Source organism: Cervus elaphus, chromosome 24 (assembly GCF_910594005.1).
Source record: "Cervus elaphus chromosome 24, mCerEla1.1, whole genome shotgun sequence".
Classification (NCBI taxonomy): domain Eukaryota; kingdom Metazoa; phylum Chordata; class Mammalia; order Artiodactyla; family Cervidae; genus Cervus; species Cervus elaphus.
This window is the reverse complement of record NC_057838.1, coordinates 25,750,726-25,775,443: the sequence shown is the minus strand read 5'-3', so window position 1 is coordinate 25,775,443 and position 24,718 is coordinate 25,750,726. Positions and strand designations below refer to the sequence as shown.

The window sequence follows — 24,718 nt, the reverse complement described above, 5'->3', positions numbered from 1 at the left end:
TGGATATCCACAATCAGACACTTTGCTGTAGAGCAGAAACTAACACAACGTTGTAAATCAACTATACTCTCATAAAACATTGTTTTAAAAATCAGAATCTCTGAGAGTTAGGCCAGAAAATTACTCTTTCTATACCAGGTTGTTGAGACACATGGTGAAGTTTAAAAAGCACTAATTTCAATGGAGAAACATGTAGATAGAAAAGCAACTTTAAAAAAACGTATGGCCCATTCCATAAACATTTAAGGATTTACTTTAAATTTGTGCTAATACTTTACCAGCTTCCATGGTCGCTCAGCTGGGAAAGAATCCGCTTGCAATGCAGGAGACCCCAGTTCAATTCCTGGGTCGGGAAGATCCCCTGCAGAAGGGAAAGGCTACCTACTCCAGTATTCTTGGGCTCCCTGGTTGCTCAGATGGTAAAAAATCCGCCTGCAATGCAGGAGACTTAGGTTTGATCGCTGAGTTGGGAAGATCCCCTGGAGGAGGACATGGCAACCCATTTCAGTATTCTTGCTTGGAGAACCCCCATGGACAGAGGAGCCTGGCAGGCTACAGTCCATGAGGTCACAAAGAGTCAGACACGACTGAGAGACGAAGCACAGCACAACAGTGCTAGTAAGGCCTATGTTGGAGATACTGTGGGTTGGTTCCAGAGCACCATGATAAAGCAAATACAGCAAGCAAGCAAGGCACATGAATTCTTTGGTTTCCCAGTGCATATAAAAGTTATTTACACTACAATCTGTGAGGTGTGTAATAGTATTATGTCAAAAAAAAAAAAAGAGGAACAGCTTTAATTAAAAATTACTTTATTGCTAAAATATTAGCCATTTTCCAATAATGCAGTATTGTCACAAACCTTCAATTTGTAAAAAACACAGTATATGCAAAACAGATATAATGAAGCACAATAAAATAAGGTGTGCCTGTAATGAATAACTCAAGTTCTTTTCCCAGGAATTACTTCACATAGTCCTTTGCATAGTTATAAAAGACCTCATCTAAAGTCAAAAGCAAGAGCAGTCCATAGTTCTACTTCACTAACCTGTCACAACCTCTTGAGGGTCCCTTGACCTGCAAGGAGATCAAACCAGCCAATCTAAAGGATATCAACCCTGAGTATTCATTGGAGGGACTGATGCTGAAGCTGAAGCTCCAATAATTTAGCTACCTGATATAAAGTTGACTCACTGGAAAAGACCCTGATGCTAGGAAAGACTGAAGGCAAAAGGAGAAGGCAGAGGACTAGATGGTTAACTAGCTTCACCGATCAATGGATAAGAATTTGAGCTAACTCCAAGAGACAGTGGAGGACAGAGGAGCCTGGTGGACTGCAGGTTTGATCCCAGGTCTGGGAAGACTTCACATAATATGGGGCAACTAAGGCTATGTGCCAAAACTACTGAGCCCACACACCTTAGAGCCCATGCTCCACAACAAAAGAAGCCACTGCAATGAGAAGCCCACACACCACATGTAGAGAAAGCCCATGTGCAGCAATGAAGACCCAGTGCCAACAAAAATTAATAAATAAATAATTATTTTAAAAACATGACACAGGCATATTCAGATTTCCCCCAAATCATCTGCTCCTATTTCTTTAGTAATTTTCCAAACTCATAATTTATGCTATCTGGAGAAAAGGAAATGCAGAAACCAACGCTTGCAAACAGCAAACCAGAACCACCACCAAGAAAAATGTACACAATGGGTGGAGCAAAGACGAATGCTTTGGTGTATGTGTGCTTAGGAAACCAAAGTTAAAAGGAAACAACTACGTATCAAGAGCAAAACTAAAGATTAAAAAAAAAAAACCTTTCACGACATGACTGCTATCAATCATATAAATAATTGCTATCACTATGTACACGAATTTCTTTCCTTTTTTTGGATGTGCTGGGTCTTCTTTACTGCACAGGCTGATCTCTGCCTGCAGCAATTAGAGGCTATTCTCTAGTTGCAGTATAGGCTTCTCACGGCACTGGCTTCTCTTGCTGCAGAGCATGGGTTCTCGGGCAATCGGGCTCCAGCAGCTGAGGCAGGTGGGCTCAGTAGCTGCAACACAGGGGCCTAGTTTCTCCAGAGCATGTGGGATCTCCCAGACCAGGGATTGAGCCCGTTTCTCTTGCATTGGGGGTGAATTCTTTACCCCTGAGCCACCAGGGAAGCCCAATACATGTTTTTTAACTGGTTATTTCACATGATTTTTTTGCAGATGTACGAGATCCTCAATGATCTGTGTCAAAGATAACCCAACTTCAACTGCATGAAAACACCATGAACCTTCAACCACTGAACCACCTGCATTAATTTCTAGAGGCCCTGGTTGGAAACTCAGGCCAATTCTAAACTCTGACAGATCTCACATGCCTCCTGTTTCTCCCAGGCAGCTTCTCTCACATCACAGGGACCTGACACGGGGATATCTTCTCTCAAATGTCCGTAATTCACCGCAGCGTCCTACCAGCCCTTCACCCACGGGCAGCCCCATGAGGCAGATACGGTCATTACTGTTCAAGTCTGAAAGGGACCAATATGAAAGTCAAGTGTTTCCATTTTCCACCCAGAAGAGAATATATTGTATATAACACAGTCTTTAAATATATCTCGATTACAATGGGGTTTATGCTCAAATAGCTGGAACACAGGTACAGTATAATCAAGCTGAAGGTAGGTTAGAGATCTGCTGCAACCGCAAGAGAAGTGCCAAGACAGAGGTCACGGGGGGTGAGGAGCAGGGGTCAGAATAACTGGGGAAGGCTTCACAGCAGGAGGAAGACCCTGGAAGACACGAACTACTTGGACAGAGGACGAAAGCACCCCAGAGGCGGGCAGCAGCATGAACACGGGCCCGGAGGCAGGAATGAGGACAGCGTGTGGCAAGGCCATGACCACAGCAGGAGCAGAGCCCGGGCCCTGGAGACGCCCGGGAGCTGAGGGTGCAGAGGGGCCCTGGGGACGCAGCAGGGGCGGCCCGAGAGCCTTGATGGGCTTCTCCACACGGTGCCTTTTCTGATGCTGAAGAAAGCTGGGGTACCACTTGAAGGCTTTCCGACACACCTTACACTCATAGGGCTTCTCTCCGGTGTGAACTCTCTGATGCTGAATGGAGGTGATCTTCTGGGTGAACGCCTTCCCACACTCCTTACACTTATAGAGCTTCTCCCCAGTGTGGAGCCTCTGGTGCTGGGTCAAGGCGGTGCTGGAACTCAGACCTTTGCCACACTCCGTACATTTATAGCGCTTCTCCCCCGTGTGGATCCTCTGATGCTGGGTCAAGGCAGTTTTGGAACTCAGACCTTTGCCACACTCCTTACATTCATAGGGTCCTTTGCCAATGTGATTTTTCTCATGTATGATACAGTTCTGGCTGGACTTGAAAGCTTTGCCACACTCCTTGCACTTGAAGGGCTTTTCCCCAGTGTGCCTACTCTGATGCCGAAGGAGCTGAGAATTATATCGGAAGATCTTGCCACATTCTTTACATTTGTAGAACTTCATGCCGCCTCGGAGTATCAGATTGGGATTCAGATTGAAAGTCTGCCACACTGCCTTGCTTTCAAAATCCAAGTGCTGAGACACGTTCGTGAGAAGCCCTCCCACGGGCCTGCCGTGGGCCTCTGTGCCCTCAGAGGCTTGCTGCTCGACCGCCGGCTCTTCTGTCTTGATGCCCCTCTCACCACCTGACCAAAGAAACCACAAGTTTCCTCATTACTGAACTGGAAGGGAAACGGGTTCCAGCAGTCCTGGTTTTCTCTTCTAGGATGCGGTATTTCAAAAACATACCATGAGATGGTTATGAGCTTCCAAAGGAGGATAAGAAAGAAATAGAAAAACAACAGCATAAACTGGACAAGTGATGACATTGCAGTCCAGGAAGTGCCTCTTATAAGGAAGGGCTGTGGAATGAACCAGGGAATGTGAGGTGGGCAAATGAGAACTTGAAAGAGTGGGAAGGAAAGGAACCAAGAGGGGAAAAAAAGAGTGGGCGAGGTAAGACAGACCAGCACGAAATGCAAACAGGCTTCAAAAGAGAGAGAGGGAGACCCCCAAGGAGGGAAGAGACATCGGTGAGATGAAGGGGAGCAGCTGAGAAGCCCAGAAACAGAGAGAAATGATGGATCCCAATGCCCCACCTGGAAGCCAGGAAACCACCCCCAATTTTGAATTCTAAATAACAACGCAACAATTCTACTTTTAAATATTTCATATAATATTCTGGGATAAAACATTATTTATTTCAGAAAGTCAGTGGGAATACAAGTTGATTGGAGAACTGTAGGCCACCATGGTTCTACTGCTAAAGAAACCACTTTTTACAATATTACAATATGTGTGAGAAGTGAGGCCTGGAAAGTTTCCTCCTAAAGCAAAGAAAAGTGAAGTCGCTCAGTTGCGTCCAACTCTTTATGACCCCATGGACTGTAGCCTGCCAGGCTCCTCCATCCATGGGACTTTCCAGGCAAGAATACTGGAGTGGGTTACCATTTCCTTCTCCAGGGGATCTTCCCAACCAAGGGATTAAACCTAGGTTTCCCACATTGCAGGCAGATTCTTTACCATCTGAGCCACCTGGGAATGAGCAAAGAAAACCCAAATAATTAAAACCTCCCAGGATTAACTCATCAGCAAAGATTCCAGGAAATTTTAGGGTGAGTGGGTGTGTGTGTGTTCAGTGTGGAAATGGGGCAGTATTCTTGCCCTTTCCTCTATGGCCCCATTTAAAACAAATTCATTGTAAACTACAACATTCTAGCATCAGGAACTTTAAAATACTAAAAATGATATAAACACTAAAAAGGCAAATAAAATCATAGCTATGGTACAAATCAGTCTGATGCACAGAATCACACTTTCCTTAAAGTATGGCTGAAACCCTACCACCCCGCCATGAAAACCATCCTTACAGGTTAGGAACAGGAACTCAATACAGGTCAGCAAGTGACCGAGTCAGCTACAGGGAGCTTTGCTCTCCACTGCAGAAGAAACATTTCCAGTAAACCAGGAAGGCGAAACCAGAAGGTGCTAAGTCCCCTTACTTACCTGGACAGATGCCTCTCAAATCCTCTGCTTCCCAGGGATTGGGGTCCCATGGAGCTTCCCCTCTCTCCAGCTGGGAGATCAGATCGGGTCTGGGGAATGGAGATACTACTCCAGCAAGAAAGAGAGACAGACAAGTTGAAGGGAGACATCCAGAGCTGTTACTGAGATCCCTCTGCCCACCCCAAGGCAGGCAAATTGAACTGGGCGGGGGAGAAGGGGGCTTCCTGGGGGACCAATGAGCCACACAGGGGTTCTGAGGAAAGGGTCCAAACTACACTCTGTGGAAAGATCAGGGAGACAGTGATTCTCCCTAGGGAGAAAGTGCAAGCTCGCCCTGACTCAGAAGAAAGGACATCCCCTCAGGAAGGATGAATGTACTGAGATCCTGGGAGGCTCCTGCACACAGGAGAGGGCCCACATCCACGACACTGCAAGGACGGAGGAACTGAGGCCTCCTGGGGGCACCCCAAGAGTCCTTTCCTTCAGGGTCCAAAACCACGCTCTTCCCTGGGAAGGAATAAAGTCCAACTTCAAAGCCAGAGGGAACCTGGCATTTCCCCACCCAGCATCTCCACAGAACCCTAAGGACTACTAGAACCTCCAAGACAATTGAGGAGTACGTCAACTATCAGAGGGCCACTGAGAGACCTTACCCAGGGAAGCCACGTTTGCATAATTCTCCAGCATCACCTCCCTGTACAGGGCCCTCTGCGCAGAGTCCAGGCTGGCCCATTGGTTCTGGGTGAAGTACACAGCCACGTCCTCAAAGGTCACTGGCTCCTGAAACAACAGGTTCCTGCTCAAGCTCTGACTGAGGGCCAGAGGGGGCCAGTGTGAGCTTCTGGGAAGAGGTGGACCTGCCAAGGTCTGTGACTGAGCCCCATGGAAGGCCTGTTCCATGGACAAGAGCACTGGCTCCCACCTTCAAATGTGGAACGCCAAGGCTGTCCCACCTGCTCAGCCCTGCGGCTCCAAACTGACATCCCAACCTCACAGCCTGGCATCCGGGGCTCTCCAGGCTGTGACTGTATCAACCGCTTATGTCCCTGTCTCCATGGAGCTGTCTCTCTAGCATCTGCTGCCCTGACATACCATAGTAAAAGTCGCTCAGTTGTGTCTTTGCAACCCCGTGGACTGTAGCCTGCCAGGCTCTCTGTCCATGGAATTCTTCAAGCCAGAATACTGGAGTCGTAGCCATTCCCTTCTCCAGGGGATCTTCTCAACCCAGAGATCAAGGCCAGGTGTCTTGCATTGTATGTGGATTGTTTACCATCTCAGCCCCCAGGGAAGCCCAAGAAAACTGGAATGGGTAGCCTATTCTTTCTTCATCAGATCTTCCTGAGCCAGGAATCGAACCAGGGTCTCCTGCGTTGCAGGCAGATTCTTTACCAGCTGAGCTACCAGGGAAGTCTGAGGTACCCATAACCTGTCACCTTATTCTCTGTACACCAATTACTCTCCCCATCTCTGCTCAGTGAAAATACACATGCACAACCGCATGGTTTCCTCGCCCTAGTTTCTCTCTAGCCTTCCCCACCAGCTTCCACTACACACAGAGAAGCTACTCCTTTGAAATAGTCCCACTACAGCTACACATTAAAAAAAATGAAATGAGAACTTTAACACCATCTACAAAAAGAAATTCAAAATAGATTAAATAACTAAATGTAAGACCAGATACTATAAAACAGAGGAAAACATAGGCAGAACACTCTGACATAAATCGCGGCAGTATCTTTAAGTTCATCTCCCAGAGTAATGGAAAGAAGAAAATGAGACCTAATTGCACTCAAAAGCCTTTGCACAGAAAAAACCCACAGAGTGGGAAAAAATATCGGCAAGCCATATTACCAATAAGGGATTAATCTCCCAAGTTTACAAATAGCTCATGTATTCAATAAAAAAAAAAACCCAAATCACAAATGAGCAGATCTAAACAGACATCTCCAAGGAAGACACACACATGGTCAAGAAGCACACGAAAAGATGCAAATCAAAACTACAGTGAGGTATCACACTGATCAGAAGAGCCATCATCCAAAAATCTACCAATATAAATGCTGGAGAGGGTGTGGCGAAAAGAGAACCTGCCTACACCGCTGATGGGAAAGTAAACTGATACAGACTCTGTGGAAAAGAGTACAGAGGTTCCTTAAAAAACTAAAAATAGGCATGTTCGGGATATCCAAGATGGTGGAGGCAGAGGTGGACAAACAGTACTTCTCCCTCCATGGATTCATCAGGAATACACCTTCAGACACAGACGATCTTGCAGAACACCAGCTGAGAGTGAGCAGCAGTACCTGATCACCAGAAAAGAATATACAGAACCATGCAAACTCTGTAGGATGAAAGAAGTAGGGGGGAAAAGAGGAGTGTGAAGAGGACTGCACCTGGGGGTGAACTGAAGCAGGGGTGAGATCCCACACTGAAACAACCGTTTGGGACAGAGGAGAAGCACTTGAGGCTGTTGGACAGTGAGGCAACTGATCTGTGACTGTCCGAATGGAATGAGAATCACACAGACAATCCTTGCTGCAGCCATACGTACCCTGAACAGGGATGCTGTATAACTTCAGTGGCTCAGTCGATACAAATTTTTGCGACCCCACGGACTACAGCATGCCAGGCTTCCCCATCCATCACCAACTCCCAGAGCTTACTCAAACTCACATCCATCGAGTTGGTGATGCCATCCAACCATCCCGTCCTCTGTTGTCCCCTTCTCCTCCTGCCTTTAATGCTTCCCAGCATCAGGGTCTTTTCCAATGGGTCAGTTCTTCCCATCAGGTGGCCAAAGTATTGGAGCCTCAGCTTGAGCATCAGTCCCTGCTTCATCTTCTATCCCAAAGTCAAAGTTGCCTGTATCTCTTGACTTCCTACTTTTGCATTCTAGTCTCCTGTGATGAAAAAGGACAACTTTTTTGGTGTTACTTCTAGAAGGTCTTGTAGGTCTTCCTGGAACCATTCAACTTCAGCTTCTTTGGCATTACTGGTTGGGGCACAGACTTGGATTACTGTGATATTGAATGGTTTGCCTTGGAAACAAACAGAGATCATTCTGTCATTTTTGAGACTGCATCCAAGTACTGCATTTCGGACTGTTTTGTTGACTGTGAGGGCTACTCCATTTCTTCTAAGGGATTCTTACCCACAGTAGTAGTTATAATGGTCATCTGAGTTAAATTCACCCATTGCAGTCCGTTTTAGTTCCCTGATTCCTAAAGTGTCGATGTTCCTCTAGCCATGTCCTGTCTGACTACTTCCAATTTACCTTGATTCATGGACCTAACATTCCAGGTTCCTATGGAATACTATTTCTTTACATCATCTGATTTTACTTCCACCACCAGTCACATCCACAACTGAGCGTTGTTTTCGCTTTGGCTCAAACTCTTCATTCTTTCTGGAGTTTCTTCTTGGACAGGGACAGAAGTCCCCTAGAAAGCATAGCAGCTGGGAGTTGGAGCTTAGCGATTTCAGAGCAATCCCAAGGCAAGGTCTACTACTGACTGCAGGGAGACAGCTGGAGTGGACATGAGGGAGGAGACTGCAGTGGGAAATGCATGTGAAGGAAAGCAGGCAAACATGGAGGCAGGGGATACTGCTGAGCCACACACGGGGTGGAGCCATCTCTATAGACTCTCTCTCCCCACACATTCAACACTGGACAGATGAAAGACCCCAGACAGGGTAGCCCTTTAAGCTCCTGACGCTCTGAGCAACAGAGAAGGATCCCACCAGGGTGGCCCTTTGGTGCCTGATGTACCAAACAACAGAGAAGGACCCCAGCGAGGGTGGCCCTTTAAGTGCCTGACGTGCCAAAAAACAGAAATGAACCCCAACTGGTGGATCCTGTGAGTGCCTGACATGCCAAAAGCAGAGAAGGACCCTAATGTAAAGGTCCTGTAAGTGTCTGAACAGGCCAAGCAAGAGAAGAACCAGCCAGAGGCCCTTGATCACCAGCTGCCAGAGGCTAGGAGACTGATAGGACCATAGCTCTTTCGTCTGAGGCAGCTGGTGTCCCTGAATACGCAGCGCTGCCAGAATTCCCATGATCTAAGCAAGCAGCTGTGCCACCTACATGCTCAATCCTCACTGGAGTAGAGCTGCCAGAAGCTAGAAAAAGCTTTACTAGCACCATGCCTCCTGGGACAACTGCCGCCGGCAGCCCTGCGTATCTGGCATTGCCAGGGTCCCTGTGATGCAAGCTTTCCTGCCACCTCCTCATGCGATCCCCACTGGGACAGAGCAGCCAGAGGCTAGAGAAACCCTGAGTAAGTGAAGTTGCTCAGTTGTGTCTGACTCTTTGTGACCCCGTGGACTGTAGCCCACCAGGCTCCTCCGTCCATGGGATTCTCCAGGCAAGAATACTGGAGTGGGTTGCCATTTCCTTCTCCAGGGGCTCTTCCTGACCCAGGGACCGAACGCAGGTCTCCCGCATTGCAGGCAGACGCTTTAACCTCTGAGCCACCAGGAAAGCCCAGAAAAACGCTAAGAGCACCATATTTCCTGCTGCCCTAGACAGTGGCTCCCCTGAGTACCCGAGACTGCCAGGGCTCCTGCGATCCAAGCAGCTACACCACCTCCACACAGAGTCCCCCCTGGGGAAGATCCAGTTCCTCCAGGGCAGCCTTGGGAGCAAACCCCTGGGGATGACTCATGCAGAGGGGGAGATAAAACCACAACTGAAACCCAGGGGCAGTGTGGCTCTTAGCCAAAACCTTCCCACCAGTGGTACAAGCTGCAGATTAAATCCACACAATCAACTAGGCAGATTTTGTGTCTGGAATATGGAAAAGGTCAATGAAACCCGCAAAAGAAAACACACTAGCACTGGCAGTTACAGACAATGGAGGCAAGAACACGCCATTGGAGGACCAGATTAGAGTCTGAGCTGCCCCCAAACAGATCCAGAGGCCAGCCCAGTATTGGAGGGCATCCTAGGAAAACGAGATGGACTGTGACTCACAGGAAGGGAAAAGACACTGACAGTTGAGATCCAAGAAAAAACTTATTATTTTTATATTTTAATTTATATGGTAGTTGCCTTTGGATTTTTTTTTTCTTTTCCTCTGTTGCTATAGTTGTTGATTTTATTAGTACTATTTTTTTTTAACCCCGCCGCCACCCCTCTCCTTGTTAGTACTATTAAATCTATTCATGCTTTTGAGAGTTTTTTATTTCCTTTAAATACATCTGACTTTATGTTGGCCTTTTGCGGTTTTGAGGGGGTTTTTCCCTTTTAAAACAAACTTTTTGAATTTATTATCATTTTTCTACATACATTTTTGTCTGCTTTTCTTATTCTTTTCCTGTTGTTATTTTTAATATATATAAATCTCCTTTAGCTACCTCTATTTAACTTTGCTTTTCTAGTCTTTTCTTCCTTTTCTCTCTTTTCCTCACCATGTTTATTAGCCTGTTTTGTTTTTGTTGCATTATTCCCCAGTTGGCACATTGCTTTGGTTTTTTTTTCCAGTTTATGCTTTAGTTAGTTTTGTTTTTAACTAGTTGATATCATTTTTGCTTTCCTTTGCTTGAAGGGTGAATATCTTCTTTCTTTCTTTTTTTTTGGACTGTTTGGTTTTGTTTATGGGTGTATGTGTGTGTGTATGTATTCCATTATTGTAGTTACCATTTGCCTGATTTTGCATTTGCCATTTGTCTGGGGTTTGCTTTTTTTTTCTTGTTTTAGTGTGCTTGTTTTAATACTCTTTAATGCCAAAACAAACCACCTGTGGAATTTCAGTTCCTAGGTCAGTACTAGATGAAGTACTGAAAGAAAATGTCTACAACCAAAATTGCTCTAACCAGCAAGAATCTCATTCTAAATTGATGGAGAAATCAAATGCTTTACAGAGAAGAAAAGTTAAGAGAATTTAGCTTCACCAAACAGGGACATATATAGGCAATAAACACAAGAGAAAGGAAAGACCTATGAAAACAAACCAAAAACAAACAAATGTTTTAATTGACACTAAAAAAATGTCAATAGGAACATATATATCAATAATTACTTTAAATGTAAATGGATTAAACACTCCAACCAAAAGACACAAACTGGTTGAATGGATACAAAAACAAGATCCATATATATGCTGTCTACAATAGACCCACTTCAGACCTAGAGATACATATAGACTGAAAGTAAAACAATAGAAGGGCTTCCCTGATAGCTCAGTTGGTAAAGGATCCGCCTGCAATGCAGGAGACCCCGATTCGATCCCTGTGTTGGGAAGATCCGCTGCAGAAGGGAGAAAGCTACCATCTGGCCTTCAGAACTAGTCCAGGGGGTCACATGATGTCAGACAGGGCGGTGTGTGCGTGCGCTCTCTCGCGAAGCGAAGCGTAAGGGGGAATAAAAAATTTAAAAAAATGAAAAAAGATACTCCATGCAAATGGAAATCAAAAGAAAGCTGGAGTAGCAATGCTCGATGTCAGGCAAAACAGACATTAAAATAAAGAATATTACAAGAGGTAAAGAAGAACACTACATAATGACCAAGGGATCAATCCAAGAAATCCAAGAAGACATAAAGACTGTATATACCCAACAAGAGTGTCTTGCCCATGCGTGTGCAGGTGTCTCCAGTGGAGGCATGGGTCAGTAGTGGCCCACTGCATGGTTGGGGGCACTGAGTGTGCCTGCACAAGACCTTCTGAAGGAGGTCCCCATCATCTCCATTACCTCCATCATAGTTTGGCCTCAGGTGAAACAACAGGGAGGGAACACAGCCCCGCCTAGGGACAAAAACTGGACTAAATTTGCTGAGCAGGGCCCCAGCCATCAGGGTAAGACCCAGTTTCCCGCTCAGTCAGTTTCTCCCATGAATATTCATAAGCCTCTTATACTTATCCTTCAGAGGGCAGTTCAGTTCAGTCTCAATCCTGTCTGACTCTTTGCAAATCCATGGACTGCAGCACACCAGGCTTCCCTGTTCATCACCAGCTCCTGGAGCTTACTCAAACTTATGTCCATCAAGTTGGTGATGCCATCCAACCATCTCGTCCTCTCTTCCCCTTATCCTCCTGCCTTCAATCTTTCCCAGCATCAGGGTCTTTTCCAATGAGTCAGCTCTTTGCATCAGGTAACCAAAGTATTGGACCTTCAGCTTCAACATCAGTCCTTCCAATGAATAATCAGGAATGATTTCCTTTAGGATTGACTGGTTTGATCTTGCAGTCCAAGGAACTCTCAAGAGTCTTCTCCAACACCACCGTTCCTGGGTCTGGAAGATGCCCTGGAGAAGGAAATGGCAACCTACTCCAGTATTCTTGCCTGGAGAATCCCATGGACAGGGGACCCTGACAGGCTACAGTCCATGGATCGCAAGAGTTGGACACAGCTTAGCGACTAAACCACCACCACCACAGTTCAAAAGCATCAATTCTTCAGTGCTCAGTTTTCTTCATGGTCCAACTCTCACAACCATACATGACTACCAGGAAAACCATAGCTTTGACTAGGCAGACCTTTGTTGGCAAAGTAATGTCTCTGCTTTTTAATATGCTGTCTAGGTTGGTCATAGCTTTTCTTCCAAGGAGCGAGCATCTTTTAATTGCATGGCTGTAGTCACCATCTGCAGTGATTCTAGAGTGCACAAAAATAAAATCTCTCACTGTTTCCATTGTTTCCCCATCTACCTGCCATGAAGTTATGGGACAGGATGCCACATCAGAGGGCACACAGAATGAAAACCACAGTCATGGAAAACTCATCAAACTGATCACACGGATCACAGCCTTGTCTAATTCAACAAAACTATGAGCCATGCTGTGTAGGGTCACCCAAGACGGACGGGTCATGGTGGAGAGTTCTGACAAAACGTGGTCCACTGGAGAAGGGAATGGCAAACCACTTCATATTCTTGCCTTGAGAACCCCATGAACAGTATGAAAAAGCAAAAAGATAGGAAACTGAAAGATGAACTCCCTAGCTGGGCAGGTGCCCAATATGCTACTGGAGAACAGTAGAGAAACAACTCCAGAAAGAATGAAGAGTTTGAGCCAAAGCAAAAACAACAGCCAGTTGTGGATAGGACTGGTGATAGAAGCAAAGTCTGATGCTGTAAAGAGCAATATGGTATAGGAACCTGGAATGTTAAGTCCAAGAATCAAGGTCAACTGGAAGTGGTCAAACAGGAGACGGCAAGAGTGAACATCAAAATTTTAGGAATCAGTGAACCAAAATGGACTGGAATGGGTGAGTTTAACTCAGATGACCATTATATCTACTACTGTGGGTAAGAATCCCTTAGAAGAAATGGAGTAGCCCTCATAGTCAACAAAAGAGTCCAAAATGCAGTACTTGGATGCAGTCTCAAAAATGACAGAATGATCTCTGTTTGTTTCCAAGGCAAACCATTCAATGTCACAGTAATCCAAGTCTGTGCCCCAACCAGTAATGCCAAAGAAGCTGAAGTTGAATGGTTCCAGGAAGACCTACAAGACCTTCTAGAAGTAACACCAAAAAAAGTTGTCCTTTTCATCACAGGGGACTAGAATGCAAAAGTAGGAAGTCAAGAGATACCAGGTGTAACAGGCAACTTTGACTTCGGGATAGAAAATGAAGCAAGGCAAAGGCTAACAGTTTTGCCAAGAGAACACACTGGTCATAGAAAACACCCTCTTCCAATAACACAAGAAATGACTCTGTACATGGACATCACCAGATGGTCAGTACTGAAATCAGATTGATTATATTCGTTGCAGCAAAGATGGAGAAGCTGTATACAGTCAGCAAAAACAAGACCAGGAGCTGACTATGGCTCAGATCATGAACTCCTTGTTGCAAAATTCAGACTTAAATTGAAGAAAGTAGAGTTAACCACTAGGCCATTCACGTATAACCTAAATCAAATCCCTTATGATTATACAGTGAAACTGACAGATTCAAAGGATTAGATCTGACAGAGTGCCTGAAAAACTATGGAAGGAGGTTCGTGACATTGTACAGGAGGCAGTAATCAAGACTGTAGGTACCCAAGAAAAAGAAATGCAAAAAAGCAAAATGGTTGTCTGAGGAGGTCTTACAAATAGCCGAGAAAAGGAGAGAACCTAAAGGCAAAGGAGAAAAGGAAAGATATACCCATTTAAATGCAGAATTCCGAAGAATAGCAAGGAGAGATAAGAAAGCCCTCCTCAGTGATCAGTGCAAAGAAACAGAGGAAAACAAAAGAATGGGAAAGACTAGCGATCTCTCCAAGAAAATTAGAGATACCAAGGGAACATTTCATGCAAAGATGGGCACAATAAAGGACAGAAATGGTATGGACCTCTCAGAAGCAGAAGATATTAAGAAGAGGTGGCAAGAATACACAGAAGAACTATACAAAAAAGATCTTCACGACCGAGACAATCACGATGGTGTGATCACTCACCTAGAGCCAGACATCCTGGAACACGAAGTCAAGAGGGCCTTAGGAAGCATCACTACAAACAAAGCTAGTGGAGGTGAAGGAGTTCCAGGTGAGCTATTTCAAATCCTAAAAGATGATGCTGTGAAAGTGCTGCACTCAATACGCCAGTAAATTTGGAAAACTCAGCAGTGGCCACAGGACTGGAAAAGGTCAGTTTTCATCCCAATCCCAAAGAAAGGCAATGCCAAAGAATGTTCAAACTACTACACAAGTGTATTCATCTCACACGTTAGCAAAGTAATGCTCAAAATTCTCCAAGCTAGGCTTCAACAGTACATGAACTGTGAATTTCCAGATATTCAAGCTGGATTTACAAAAGGCAGAGGAACCAGAGATCAAATTGCCAACATCCGCTGGATCATCCAGAAAAATACCTACTTCTGTGTTATTGACTAAGCCAAGTTTTTGACTGTGTGGATCACAACAAACTGGAAAATTCTTAAAGAGATGGGAATACCATACTAGCTTACCTGCCTCCTGAAAAACCTGTATATAAGTCAAGAAGCAATGGTTAAAACTGGACAATGAACAACAGACTGGTTCCAAATCGGGAAAGGATTACATCAAAGCTGTATACTGTCACCCTGCTTATTTAGCTTATATGTGGAGAACATCATGCGAAATGCTGGGTTGGATGAAGCACAAGCTGGAATCAAGATTGCCAGGAGAAATATCAATAACCTCAGATACGAAGATGACACCACCCTTATGGCAGAAAGCGAAGAAGAACTAAAGAACCTCCTGATGAAAGTGAAAGAGGAGTGTAAAAAAGTTGCCTTAAAACTCAACATTCAGAAAACTAAGATCATGGCATCCGGTCTAATCACTTCATGGCAAACAGATGGGGAAACAATGGAAACAGTGACAGACTTTATTTTGGGGGGCTCCAAAATCACTGCAGATGATGACTGCAGCCATGAAATTAAAAGATACTTTCTCCTTGGAAGAAAAGTTATGACCAACCTAAACAGCATATTAAAAAGCAGAGACATTACTTTGCTGACAAAGTTCCATCTAGTCAAAGCTGTGGTTTTTCCAGTAATCATGTATGGATGTGAGAGTTGGACTATAAATAAAGCTGAGCGCCGAAGAATTGATGCTTTTGAACTGTGGAGTTGCAGAAGACTTTTGAGAGTTCCTTGGGCAGCAAGGAGATCCAACCAGTCTATCCTAACGGAAATTAGTCCTGAATATTCATTGGACAGACTGATGCTGAAGCTGAAACTCCAATACTTTGGCCACCTGATGCAAAGAACTGACTCACTGGAAAAGACCCTGATGCTGGGAAAGATTGAAGGGGGGAGAAGAAGGGGACGACAGAGGATGAGATGGTTGGATGGCATCACTGACTGAATAGACATGAGTTCAAGTAAACTCCAGGAGTTGGTGATTGACAGGAAAGCCTGGCGAGCTGCAGTCCATGGGGTGGCAAATGTTGGACACAACTAGCAACTGAACTGAACTGAACCCAATATAGGAGCACCTCAATACATAAGGCAAATACTAACAGACATAAAAGGGAAATTGATAGCAACACAATAATAGTAGGGCACTTTTAACACCCTCTTACACCAATGGACAGATCATCAAAACAGAAAATAAGGAAACACAAACCTTACATGAAATATTAGACTAAATGAACCTAACTGATATCTTCAGAACTTTCCACCCAAATGCAAAGAATACACTTTCTTCTCAAGTGCACTTGGAACATTCCCCAAGACAGGAAACATCTTGGGTTCCAGATCAAACCTCAGTAAATTCCAAAAAATTGAAATCATATCAAGCATCTTTTCTGACCAAACTCTAGGAGACTAGATATTAATTACAGGGGAAAAAAACCTGTTAAAAAAAACACAAACACATGGAGATTAAACAATCAGTTTCTATATAACAAACAGGTTACTGAAGAAATAAAAAAATTCCTAGAAACAAATGACAATGAAAACACAACAACTCAAAACCTACGGAATACAGCAAAAGCAGTTCTAAAAGGGACTTTTATAGCAATACAATCCTACCTCAAGAAACAGTAAAACATTAAATAGACAATCTAACTTTACACCTAAAACAACTGGAAAAAGAACAACAAAAAAAAAAACCCCAAAGTTAGTAGAAGGAAAGAAATTTTTATGATTTTATGATCTTTATGATTGGAGCAGAAATAAATGAAAAAGAAATGAAGGAAATAATAGTAAAGATTAATAAAACTAAAAGCTGGTTCTTTGAGAAAATAAGCAAAATTAACAAACCATTGGCCAGACTCACCAAGAAAAAAAGGGAGAAGAATCAACAAAATTAGAAATGAAAAAAGTAGAGGTTACAACAAACACAGACACACAAAGGATCATAAGAGACTATTATGAGCAACTATATGCCAATGAGGGCTTCCCTTGTGACTCAGCTGGTAAAGAATCCACCTGCAATGTGGGAGACCTGGGTTTGATCCCTGGGTTGGGAAGATCCCCTGGAGAAGGGAAAGGCTACCCACTCCAGTTTTCTGGCTTGGAGAGTTCCATGGACTGTATAGTCCATGAGGTTGCAAATATTCGGACATAACTGAAAGACTCTCACTTAGCTTCACTTCATATACCAATAAAATGGACAACCTGGAAGAAATGGATAGATTCTTAGAAAAGTTCAATCTTTGAAGACTGAACCAGGAAGAAGTAGAAATTATGAACAAGCCTATTACAAGCACTAAAATAGAAACTGTAATAAAAAATCTCCCCCAAAACAAAAGCCCAGGGCCAGATGGCTTCACAGGTGAATCCTACCAAACATTTAAAGAAGAACTAATCCCTATCCTTCTAAAACGCTTCCAAAAATTGCAGAGGAAGGAACACTTCCAAACTCATCCTACGAGTTCACCCTCACCCCGATACCAAAAACAAGACAAAGAAAACCCAAAAAAGGAAAATTACAGGCCAATATCACTGATGAACATAGATGCAAAATTCTAACAAAGAGAATTCAACACCACATTAAAAAGATCATACACCATGATAAGTCAGGTTTATCCCAGGGATGCAAGGGTTCTTTAATATATGCAAAGTAATCAATGCGATACACCATATTAACAAATTGAAAGATAAAAACCTTAAGATAATCTCCATAGATGCAGGAAAAGCTCTTGACAAAATTCAACACCCATTTATGATAAAAAAAAAAAAAAACTCTTTTTTTTTTTTTTTTTAAATTAGTTGGAGGCTAATTACTTCACACACAAAAAAAAAAACTCTTTAAAAAATGGGCATGGAAGGAACCTATCTGAACATAAAGGCCATGTATGATAAACCCACAGCAAACATTATTCTCAATGGTGAAAAATGAAAGCATTCCCTCTAAGATCAGGAACAAAACAACAGTGCCCACTCTTACCACTATTACTCAACATTGTTTTGGAAGTGCTAGCTAAGGCAATCAGAGAAGAAAAAGAAATAAAAAGAATCCAGATTGGAAAAGAAGAAGTAGAACTCTCACTGTTTGCAGATGACATGATCCTCTACATAGAAAACCCTAAAGATACTATCAGTGAACTTAATAAAGTGGCAGGATAGAAAATCAATACACAGAAATCACTTGTATTTATACATACTAACAAAGAAATATCAGACAAAGAAATTAAGGAATCAATCCCAGTTATCATTGCAACAAGAAGAATAAAATACGTAGGGACAAACCTACCTAAGGAGACAAAAGAGCTGTATAAAGAAAACCATAAGACACTAAGGAAAGAAATCAAAGATGACATAAACAGATGGAGAGAAAGTCCATGTTCCTGGGTCAGAAGAATCAATATTGTGAAAATGATTATACTTCCAGATGTAACCTACAGATGCAAAGCCATCCCTCTCAAATTATCAATGGCATTTTTCCCACTAGAACAAAAAATCTCACAATTCACACAGAAACACAAATGATTCTAAATAGCCAAAGCAATCTGGAGAAAGAAGAATGGAGCTGGAGGAATCAACCTTCCTGACTTCAGACTATACTATAAAGCTATAGTCATCAGGACAGTATGGTACTGGCACAAAAACAGAAATAGAGACCAATGGAACAAGATAGAAAGCCCAAAAAAAAAAAAAAAAAGAAAAAGAAAAAAAAAAAAAAGCCCAGAGATAAACCTATGCACCTATGGATACCTTATTTTTGACAAAGGAGGCAAGAATATACAATGGGGCAAGGACAGTCTCTTCAATAAGTGCTGCTGGGAAAATTGGACAGCTATGTGTAAAAGAATGAAACTAGAACACTTCCTAACACCATACACAAAGATAAACTCAAAATGGATTAAAGACCTAAATGTAAGACTAGAAACTATAAAATTCCTGGAGGAAAACACAGGCAGGACACTCTATGACATAAATCACAGCAAAATCCTCTATGACCCATCCCCTAGAGTAATGGAAATTAAAACAAAAATAAACAAGTGAGACCTAATTAAACTTAAAAGCTTTTGCACAGCAAAGGAAGCAATAAACATGGTGAAAAGACAACCCTCAAAATGGGAGAAAAAAAATAGCAAATGCAACAACTGTCAAAAGATTAATTTCCAAAATATACAAGCAGCTTATACCACTCAATACTAGAAAAACAAACAACCCAATGAAAACATGAGCAAAAGACCTAAACAGACATTTCTCCAAAGAAGATATACAGATGGCTAATAAACACACAAAAAGGTGCTCAACATGGCTCATTATTAGAGAAATACAAATCAAAACTACAATGAGTCATCATTTCACATGGGTCAGAATAGTTATCATCAAAAAATCAACAAACAGTAAATGCTGGAAAGGTGTGGAGAAAAGGGAACCCTCTTGCACTGTTGGTGGGAATGCAAACTGATACAATCAATATGGAGAACAGTATGAAGACTCCTTACAAAACTAGAAATAAAATTATCATGTGACCCAGCAATCCCAATACTAGGCATATATCCTGAGGAAACCAAAACTGAAAAAGACATATGTAACCCAATGTTCACTGCAGTTCTGTTTACAAGAGCTAGGACATGGAAGCAATCTAGATGTCCATCAACAGGTGAATGGGTAAAGAAGCTGTGCTACATATACACAGTGGTTTATTACTCAGTGATAAATAGGAACACATTTGAGTCAGTCCTAATGAGGTGGATAAACCTAGAGCCTATTATACAAAGTAAGGCAGAAAGAGAAAAACAATTACCATATACTAATGCTCAAATACGGAATCTAGAAAGATGGTACTGATGAAACTATTTGCAGAGAAGCAATGGAGACACAGACATTGAGAACAGACTTATGGACATGGCTGGGGGTAGGGGAGGAGGAGAGGCTGGGAGGTATGGAGGGAGCCATATGGAAACATACACTACCATATGTAAAACATAGAGCCAACGGGAATCTGCTGCATGACTAGAGAACTCAAACTGTGACAACCTAGAGATGCGGGATGAGGAGGGAGGTGGGAGGGATGGTCAAGTAGGAGGGAACACGGGTAAACCTATGGCTGACTCATGTTGATGTTTGGCAGAAACCAATGCAATATTGTAAAGCAATTATCCTTCAATTAAAAATAAATAAATTTTTTTAAAAAGACTGGAGAAGGCACATAAATATAGAAAAGCAACATAAGTATCTTTGCTTGCAGATGAAATAGCTATCTTTTTAAAAAATATCCAAGACCTAAGACAATGAGAAACATTTAAAACTGGCAGAATAATTCATTAAGTTACCTAGATATAGGATAAATGAACCAAAATGATTAGTTTTCCTAAATATCACCATAAACAGTTAAAAGACAAAATGGGAGAAAATAAGATGCCATTCATATGAAAAGAGCTAAGAACAGACACAACAAAAACCTATAAAACCAAGATGAAGAAAACTAAATGTCTATTAAAATAAATAAAAGAGGAACTGAATAAATTAGAATATACAGTGCTTCTAAATGGGAAAAATCAAACTTGTAAAGAAGTCAATCCCCAATTTTGCCAATGAGTCCAATAAAATCAACTTCTCCATCAAAAAAAAAAAAAATCAATGAGATTTATGCAGCAGTTGAGGTTCATTTAAAGTCATTTGAAAAAAGTAAGTCATCTTAGAGCTGAGAAAGTTTTGAAGGAAATACATTTTTGAACAAAAAGACGAGGGGAAATTAAACACTACCTTAAAAGGACAATACTTCAAGGAAATGAGAATACAAGTCACAGATAGTGAGAAAACATTTAAAGAGACACACATAATAAAGGACTATCATCCCAAGTACACAAAAAACTCTAAAAACTCAACAGAAAAATGAAGAACCTGATCAAAAAATAGGCAAAAGACCCAAACAGAAATCTCACCAAAGAAGTTATACAGATGGCAAACAGGTATATAAAAAGATACTCTACAACTTATGTGTTCAGGGAAATGCAAATTAAACCAATGAGATACCACAACATACCTAGCAGAATGACCAAAGTCCGAAACACTGACATCACCAAATACTGGTGAGGATGTGGAGCAACATGAACTCTCAGTCACTGCTGGTGAAAATACAAACTGGTGCAGTCACTTTGGAAGACAGTTTAACAGCTCCTTACAAAACTAAACACATTCTAACCATATGATCCAGCAATCATACTCCTTGGTATCTTCCCAATGAGCTAAAAACTTACGGCCACACAAAAACAAGCACAACGATGTTTATAGTAGCTTTATTCACAACTGCCAAAACTTGGAAGCAAACAAATGGTCCTTCAGTAGGTGAATAAATTGTGGTATAATCAATGGAGTATTATAGAGCACTAAAAAGAAAATAAGCTATCAAGCCATGAAAAGTCACACAGGAACCTGAAAAGAATACTACTAAGTGAATGAAACCAACATGAAAAGGTAGGATACCAACTACCTTTTTTGGTATTCTGGAAAAAGCAAAAAGATCAACAGTTGCCAGGAAGGGAGGGCAGGACAAAGGATTTTTAGAGCCTGTGAAAAGACAGTGTATGATACGATAATAGTAAATACACATCATTTATACATGTGTAACCCACAGAACGTACAACACCGAGAATGAACCCTAGTGCAAGTTATGGACTCTAGGTGACTACAGTATGTCAATGTAGGTTCATCAGTTGAATTAATGTACCACTCTGATAATGGGCTATCCATGTATGGGGCCAGAAAGCATTTGGGGACTCTGTTCTTTTTACGCAATTATGCAATGAACCTAAAATTTCTCTCTGGAAAAAAAAAAAAGAGTCTACTAAAAAAAGAAAGATGAGGGTGCAGGGAGAGCAGTACTTTATCTCTTACCTGGACTGCAACATCCTCCTAATTGACTCACACTCTCGCAACCAACTCACCACTATAGGCCAAAAATATTTTTAATATGTAAATCCATCCCTTTCACATGCCCTGCTTAAAATCCTTTAGGGTCTTCCTACTGAACTCAGAAGTGAAACCAAAATCTTCATAGTGACCTCCAAAACACGTGCCTAATTGTCCCACCTCACAGTGAACTACTTCCTCTAACCTCTCTCTATCTCTAGAATACACCCAGCTTTCTCTCCTACCTCAAGGCTGACACATTTGCTACACTCTCTGGAAAGTTTGGCTTTGGCTCTCTCCAGTAGTTCTCCATCCTATTTTTACCCCTTTCATGATGTCTCAAGCTCATGTGACCACCTCCACAAGGGCTTCCCTGACAACCACCTTCAAAGGGAGCTTCTTTGAGGCTTCTCAAATTTGAGAGGATGCATAAGAATCACCCACAGAATTTGCTACAACAGATTCCTAACCCGACCTACCCTCCTCCCCAGTATGATTACTGATCTAGGGTGGCACCTAGCAATTTGCAATTTTAATAAACACCCAGGTGATCCTGATGCTGCCCAGCTGTGGACCTCACTTTTAGGAAGCACTGTACTTGAGCAACAGGTACTTATGATATCAACTTACTTGTTTTTGGTAAAAGTACCCTCCATGAGAAAGGAGAACTTGTCTGCATTATTCAGCACTATGTGCCTAGCATCTGAAAGCATATATGGAAGGAACAATGCAGGTCTCTCTGGGATACACCTAGTATTTGTGGAGCAATCTCTTCAATTAACAATTTTTCTCACCTAGCAACCTTATTTATTTTTTTGCTAACCCCATATTCCTAATTTATCCTCCATCCCCAACATGCTTCCCTTTAGGCAAAGTTGTTTTCTATATCTGTGCACACAACTTTTATTTGTAGAATATCTCAAATGATCTCGATTTTCATGTTCTGGGGAATTTCTTGACATGGGTCCCCCCTTTTCTACTTAAATCTATATATCCAAACTCTTCAGGTTACACACAAGACTCTAAACTCCTCCACCACGTATTTACAACCTTAGCCCGGGGGATGGACTCAAGACGGAAACCACAGCCTGGACAAGTGAGGCCTTTTTGGTCCCTTCCTAATGACCTGATAGCTACTGTGACTCTTAAGACTGAAATGAAGGGAGGCTCACCTGAGGCCAAGTGATTTGGAGCATGGCTGATGTCCCCTGGCTCTGTGCACTCTTCCCGGTTTGGAAAAGCAAGAACCTTAAAAGCTAAGAGAAGAACAGCCATGAGCGCAATGGTCCCTTTTCTACATCATCACCCACAAACGCCCAGTCTTCCATCTCATTGCCAGCATTGGCAGGAGTCTCTACCAGCCCTCCACTGGCTGACTGCCCCCACCTCTTCACGAATTGCTCTGGCTGGTCTTAGGGACAATCCTCTGCCCAAGAGCGCTACTGGGCCCATTCACACCGAGTGGACCGAGACACGCATGACGAATCCGGGCCCTACAGTGCTGGGTCTGAACAAACTTAAAAACCTAAAAAAGTGCTTATGGGGACCACGTCAATGACTCCCAAAAGTGCCCACAGAGAGGAGACAAGGGTGGCTGGATTTGGACTGAGTAAAATATTCAGGGTCACAAGAGCTATCAGGGCACGGGAGACCCCAAGAGGCTCTCCACCCAAGCAAGCAGGAGACCCCAAACATCAGAAACTTCAGTACCGGCGACGGGGGGCTGTTGGGCCAACTTCTTTTAAACAAAGAGGATCACGCCTCGGTGGCAAGGGACTGGACCGGGGCTCTAGGAGGCCCCGCAGCCACCTCTGCGGCTTCTGTGAGGCCGAGACGCGGGGGCATCCGGTCAGAGAGAAGCGAGTTCAGGGGCAGCGTGCTGACGAGGCGCTAAGGAAAACGAGGAAGCCGGCGCCGGACAAGACTGGCACGAAAAACTCGCCAGAACCTACCCTCTTCCCCTCCGAACCCCAAGAAGCACTCTCACAGCCCACACAGAAGCGAGCGCTGGCGCCCACCGCACTTCTAGGCAGCGCATTTCGGTGGTCCAGGCGGCGCGACCTGACGTGACCCGAAGGGGCGGGTTTCTGGCCGTCACTTGGCCTTGACGTCACTAGTGGGCGCCGTAATGCAGCGCTAGGGGCTGGTCCACCCACCCTTGTGCTCCAAAGGCTGAGCCGATTAGGGGCGGCCTGTCGCGCACTGTTGACCCCTTAATCTACTTAGATCTCCACCTCTGGGCTTAGGTGGGGCCGCAGTTAACGGACAGCTTCATCAGCTGTTTGCCTCATTTTCTTTGTGGGTCATCTGGAGCTTGGGCTGTGCAGTTTGGGGAGAGTGACTCCTGCTGTGTCATCTCTCGGAAGCCCACGCCAGGGAGGCTGTTTGTGTCCTAGGCTGGGCAGCCCTTAGGAAAACCATGGTTTCCACCTTTTTAAAGCCCTCTCCCTTCCTAGAACCTAGACGTGTGTGGGACGTTTTAGGATAGAACTAGACCCCCTCATATTTGGACAACGGTGTACCAGTCCACCAGGCTCATCTGTCCATGGGATTCTCCAGGCAAGAATACTGAAGTGAGTAGCCATTTGCTCCTCAAGGGGGATCTTCCAGACCCAGGGATCAAACCCGCATCCCTGCATTTGCAGGCTGATTCTTCACCACTGATCTGCCTGGGAATCCGGTTCAAACTGCTGAATGGTTTCAGTCCTGAGGACTACCCAGGGTTCTCTTGTCTATGCCAATTGTGGTTGCCATTCAAGATTAACTGAGGTACATTGCTCCAAATGTGCCCAGGCGACCTAGGTCCTGTGTCCACACCACTGTGGGAGAATTGGAAATGGGAAGAGTAGTGCCCACCATTTCAGTGGCCAAATGTTTATGGGTTGAGAGCATCAACTAGCTAGTTCCAGAAACCCTGCGGTTAAAAAAAAGAAGAAAAGAAACCTGGCG

At 43.4% G+C, this 24,718-nt stretch overlaps 1 protein-coding gene across 6 annotated transcripts; it reads right to left on the bottom strand.

Annotated features, from left to right (window-relative positions):
* Positions 1–2,610: 2,610 nt before the first annotated feature.
* LOC122682536 (zinc finger protein 621-like) lies at positions 2,611–23,968 on the bottom strand. Of its 6 annotated transcripts, none has more exons than XM_043885351.1 (6): positions 23,722–23,873; positions 22,942–23,025; positions 7,720–7,946; positions 5,700–5,826; positions 5,047–5,154; positions 2,611–3,686 (listed from the first exon to the last, which is right to left on the bottom strand). In XM_043885351.1, the coding sequence occupies exons 3-6, from the start codon at positions 7,882–7,884 to the stop codon at positions 2,722–2,724; spliced, it is 1,365 nt and encodes a 454-aa protein (XP_043741286.1). In that variant the 5' UTR covers positions 7,885–7,946; positions 22,942–23,025; positions 23,722–23,873; the 3' UTR covers positions 2,611–2,721. The 6 variants fall into 6 exon arrangements, with proteins under 6 accessions (XP_043741286.1, XP_043741291.1, XP_043741287.1 ...); XM_043885356.1 differs by lacking the exon at positions 7,720–7,946 and adding an exon at positions 22,400–22,472 and having other exon boundaries at positions 23,722–23,870; XM_043885352.1 differs by having other exon boundaries at positions 5,047–5,151; positions 23,722–23,868.
* Positions 23,969–24,718: the final 750 nt, after the last annotated feature.

Excerpts from the sequence above, each read along its gene's own strand:
- LOC122682536 (XM_043885351.1), bottom strand. The coding sequence starts at position 7,884 with ATGAAGCAGGGACTGATGCTCAAGCTGAGGCTCCAATACTTTGGCCAC. Across the intron at positions 5,155-5,699 it reads TGCAAACGTGGCTTCCCTGG|TAGTATCTCCATTCCCCAGA; the intron begins GTAAGGTCTCTC and ends TTCTTGCTGGAG. Across the intron at positions 3,687-5,046 it reads TTTGAGAGGCATCTGTCCAG|GTGGTGAGAGGGGCATCAAG; the intron begins GTAAGTAAGGGG and ends TTCTTTGGTCAG.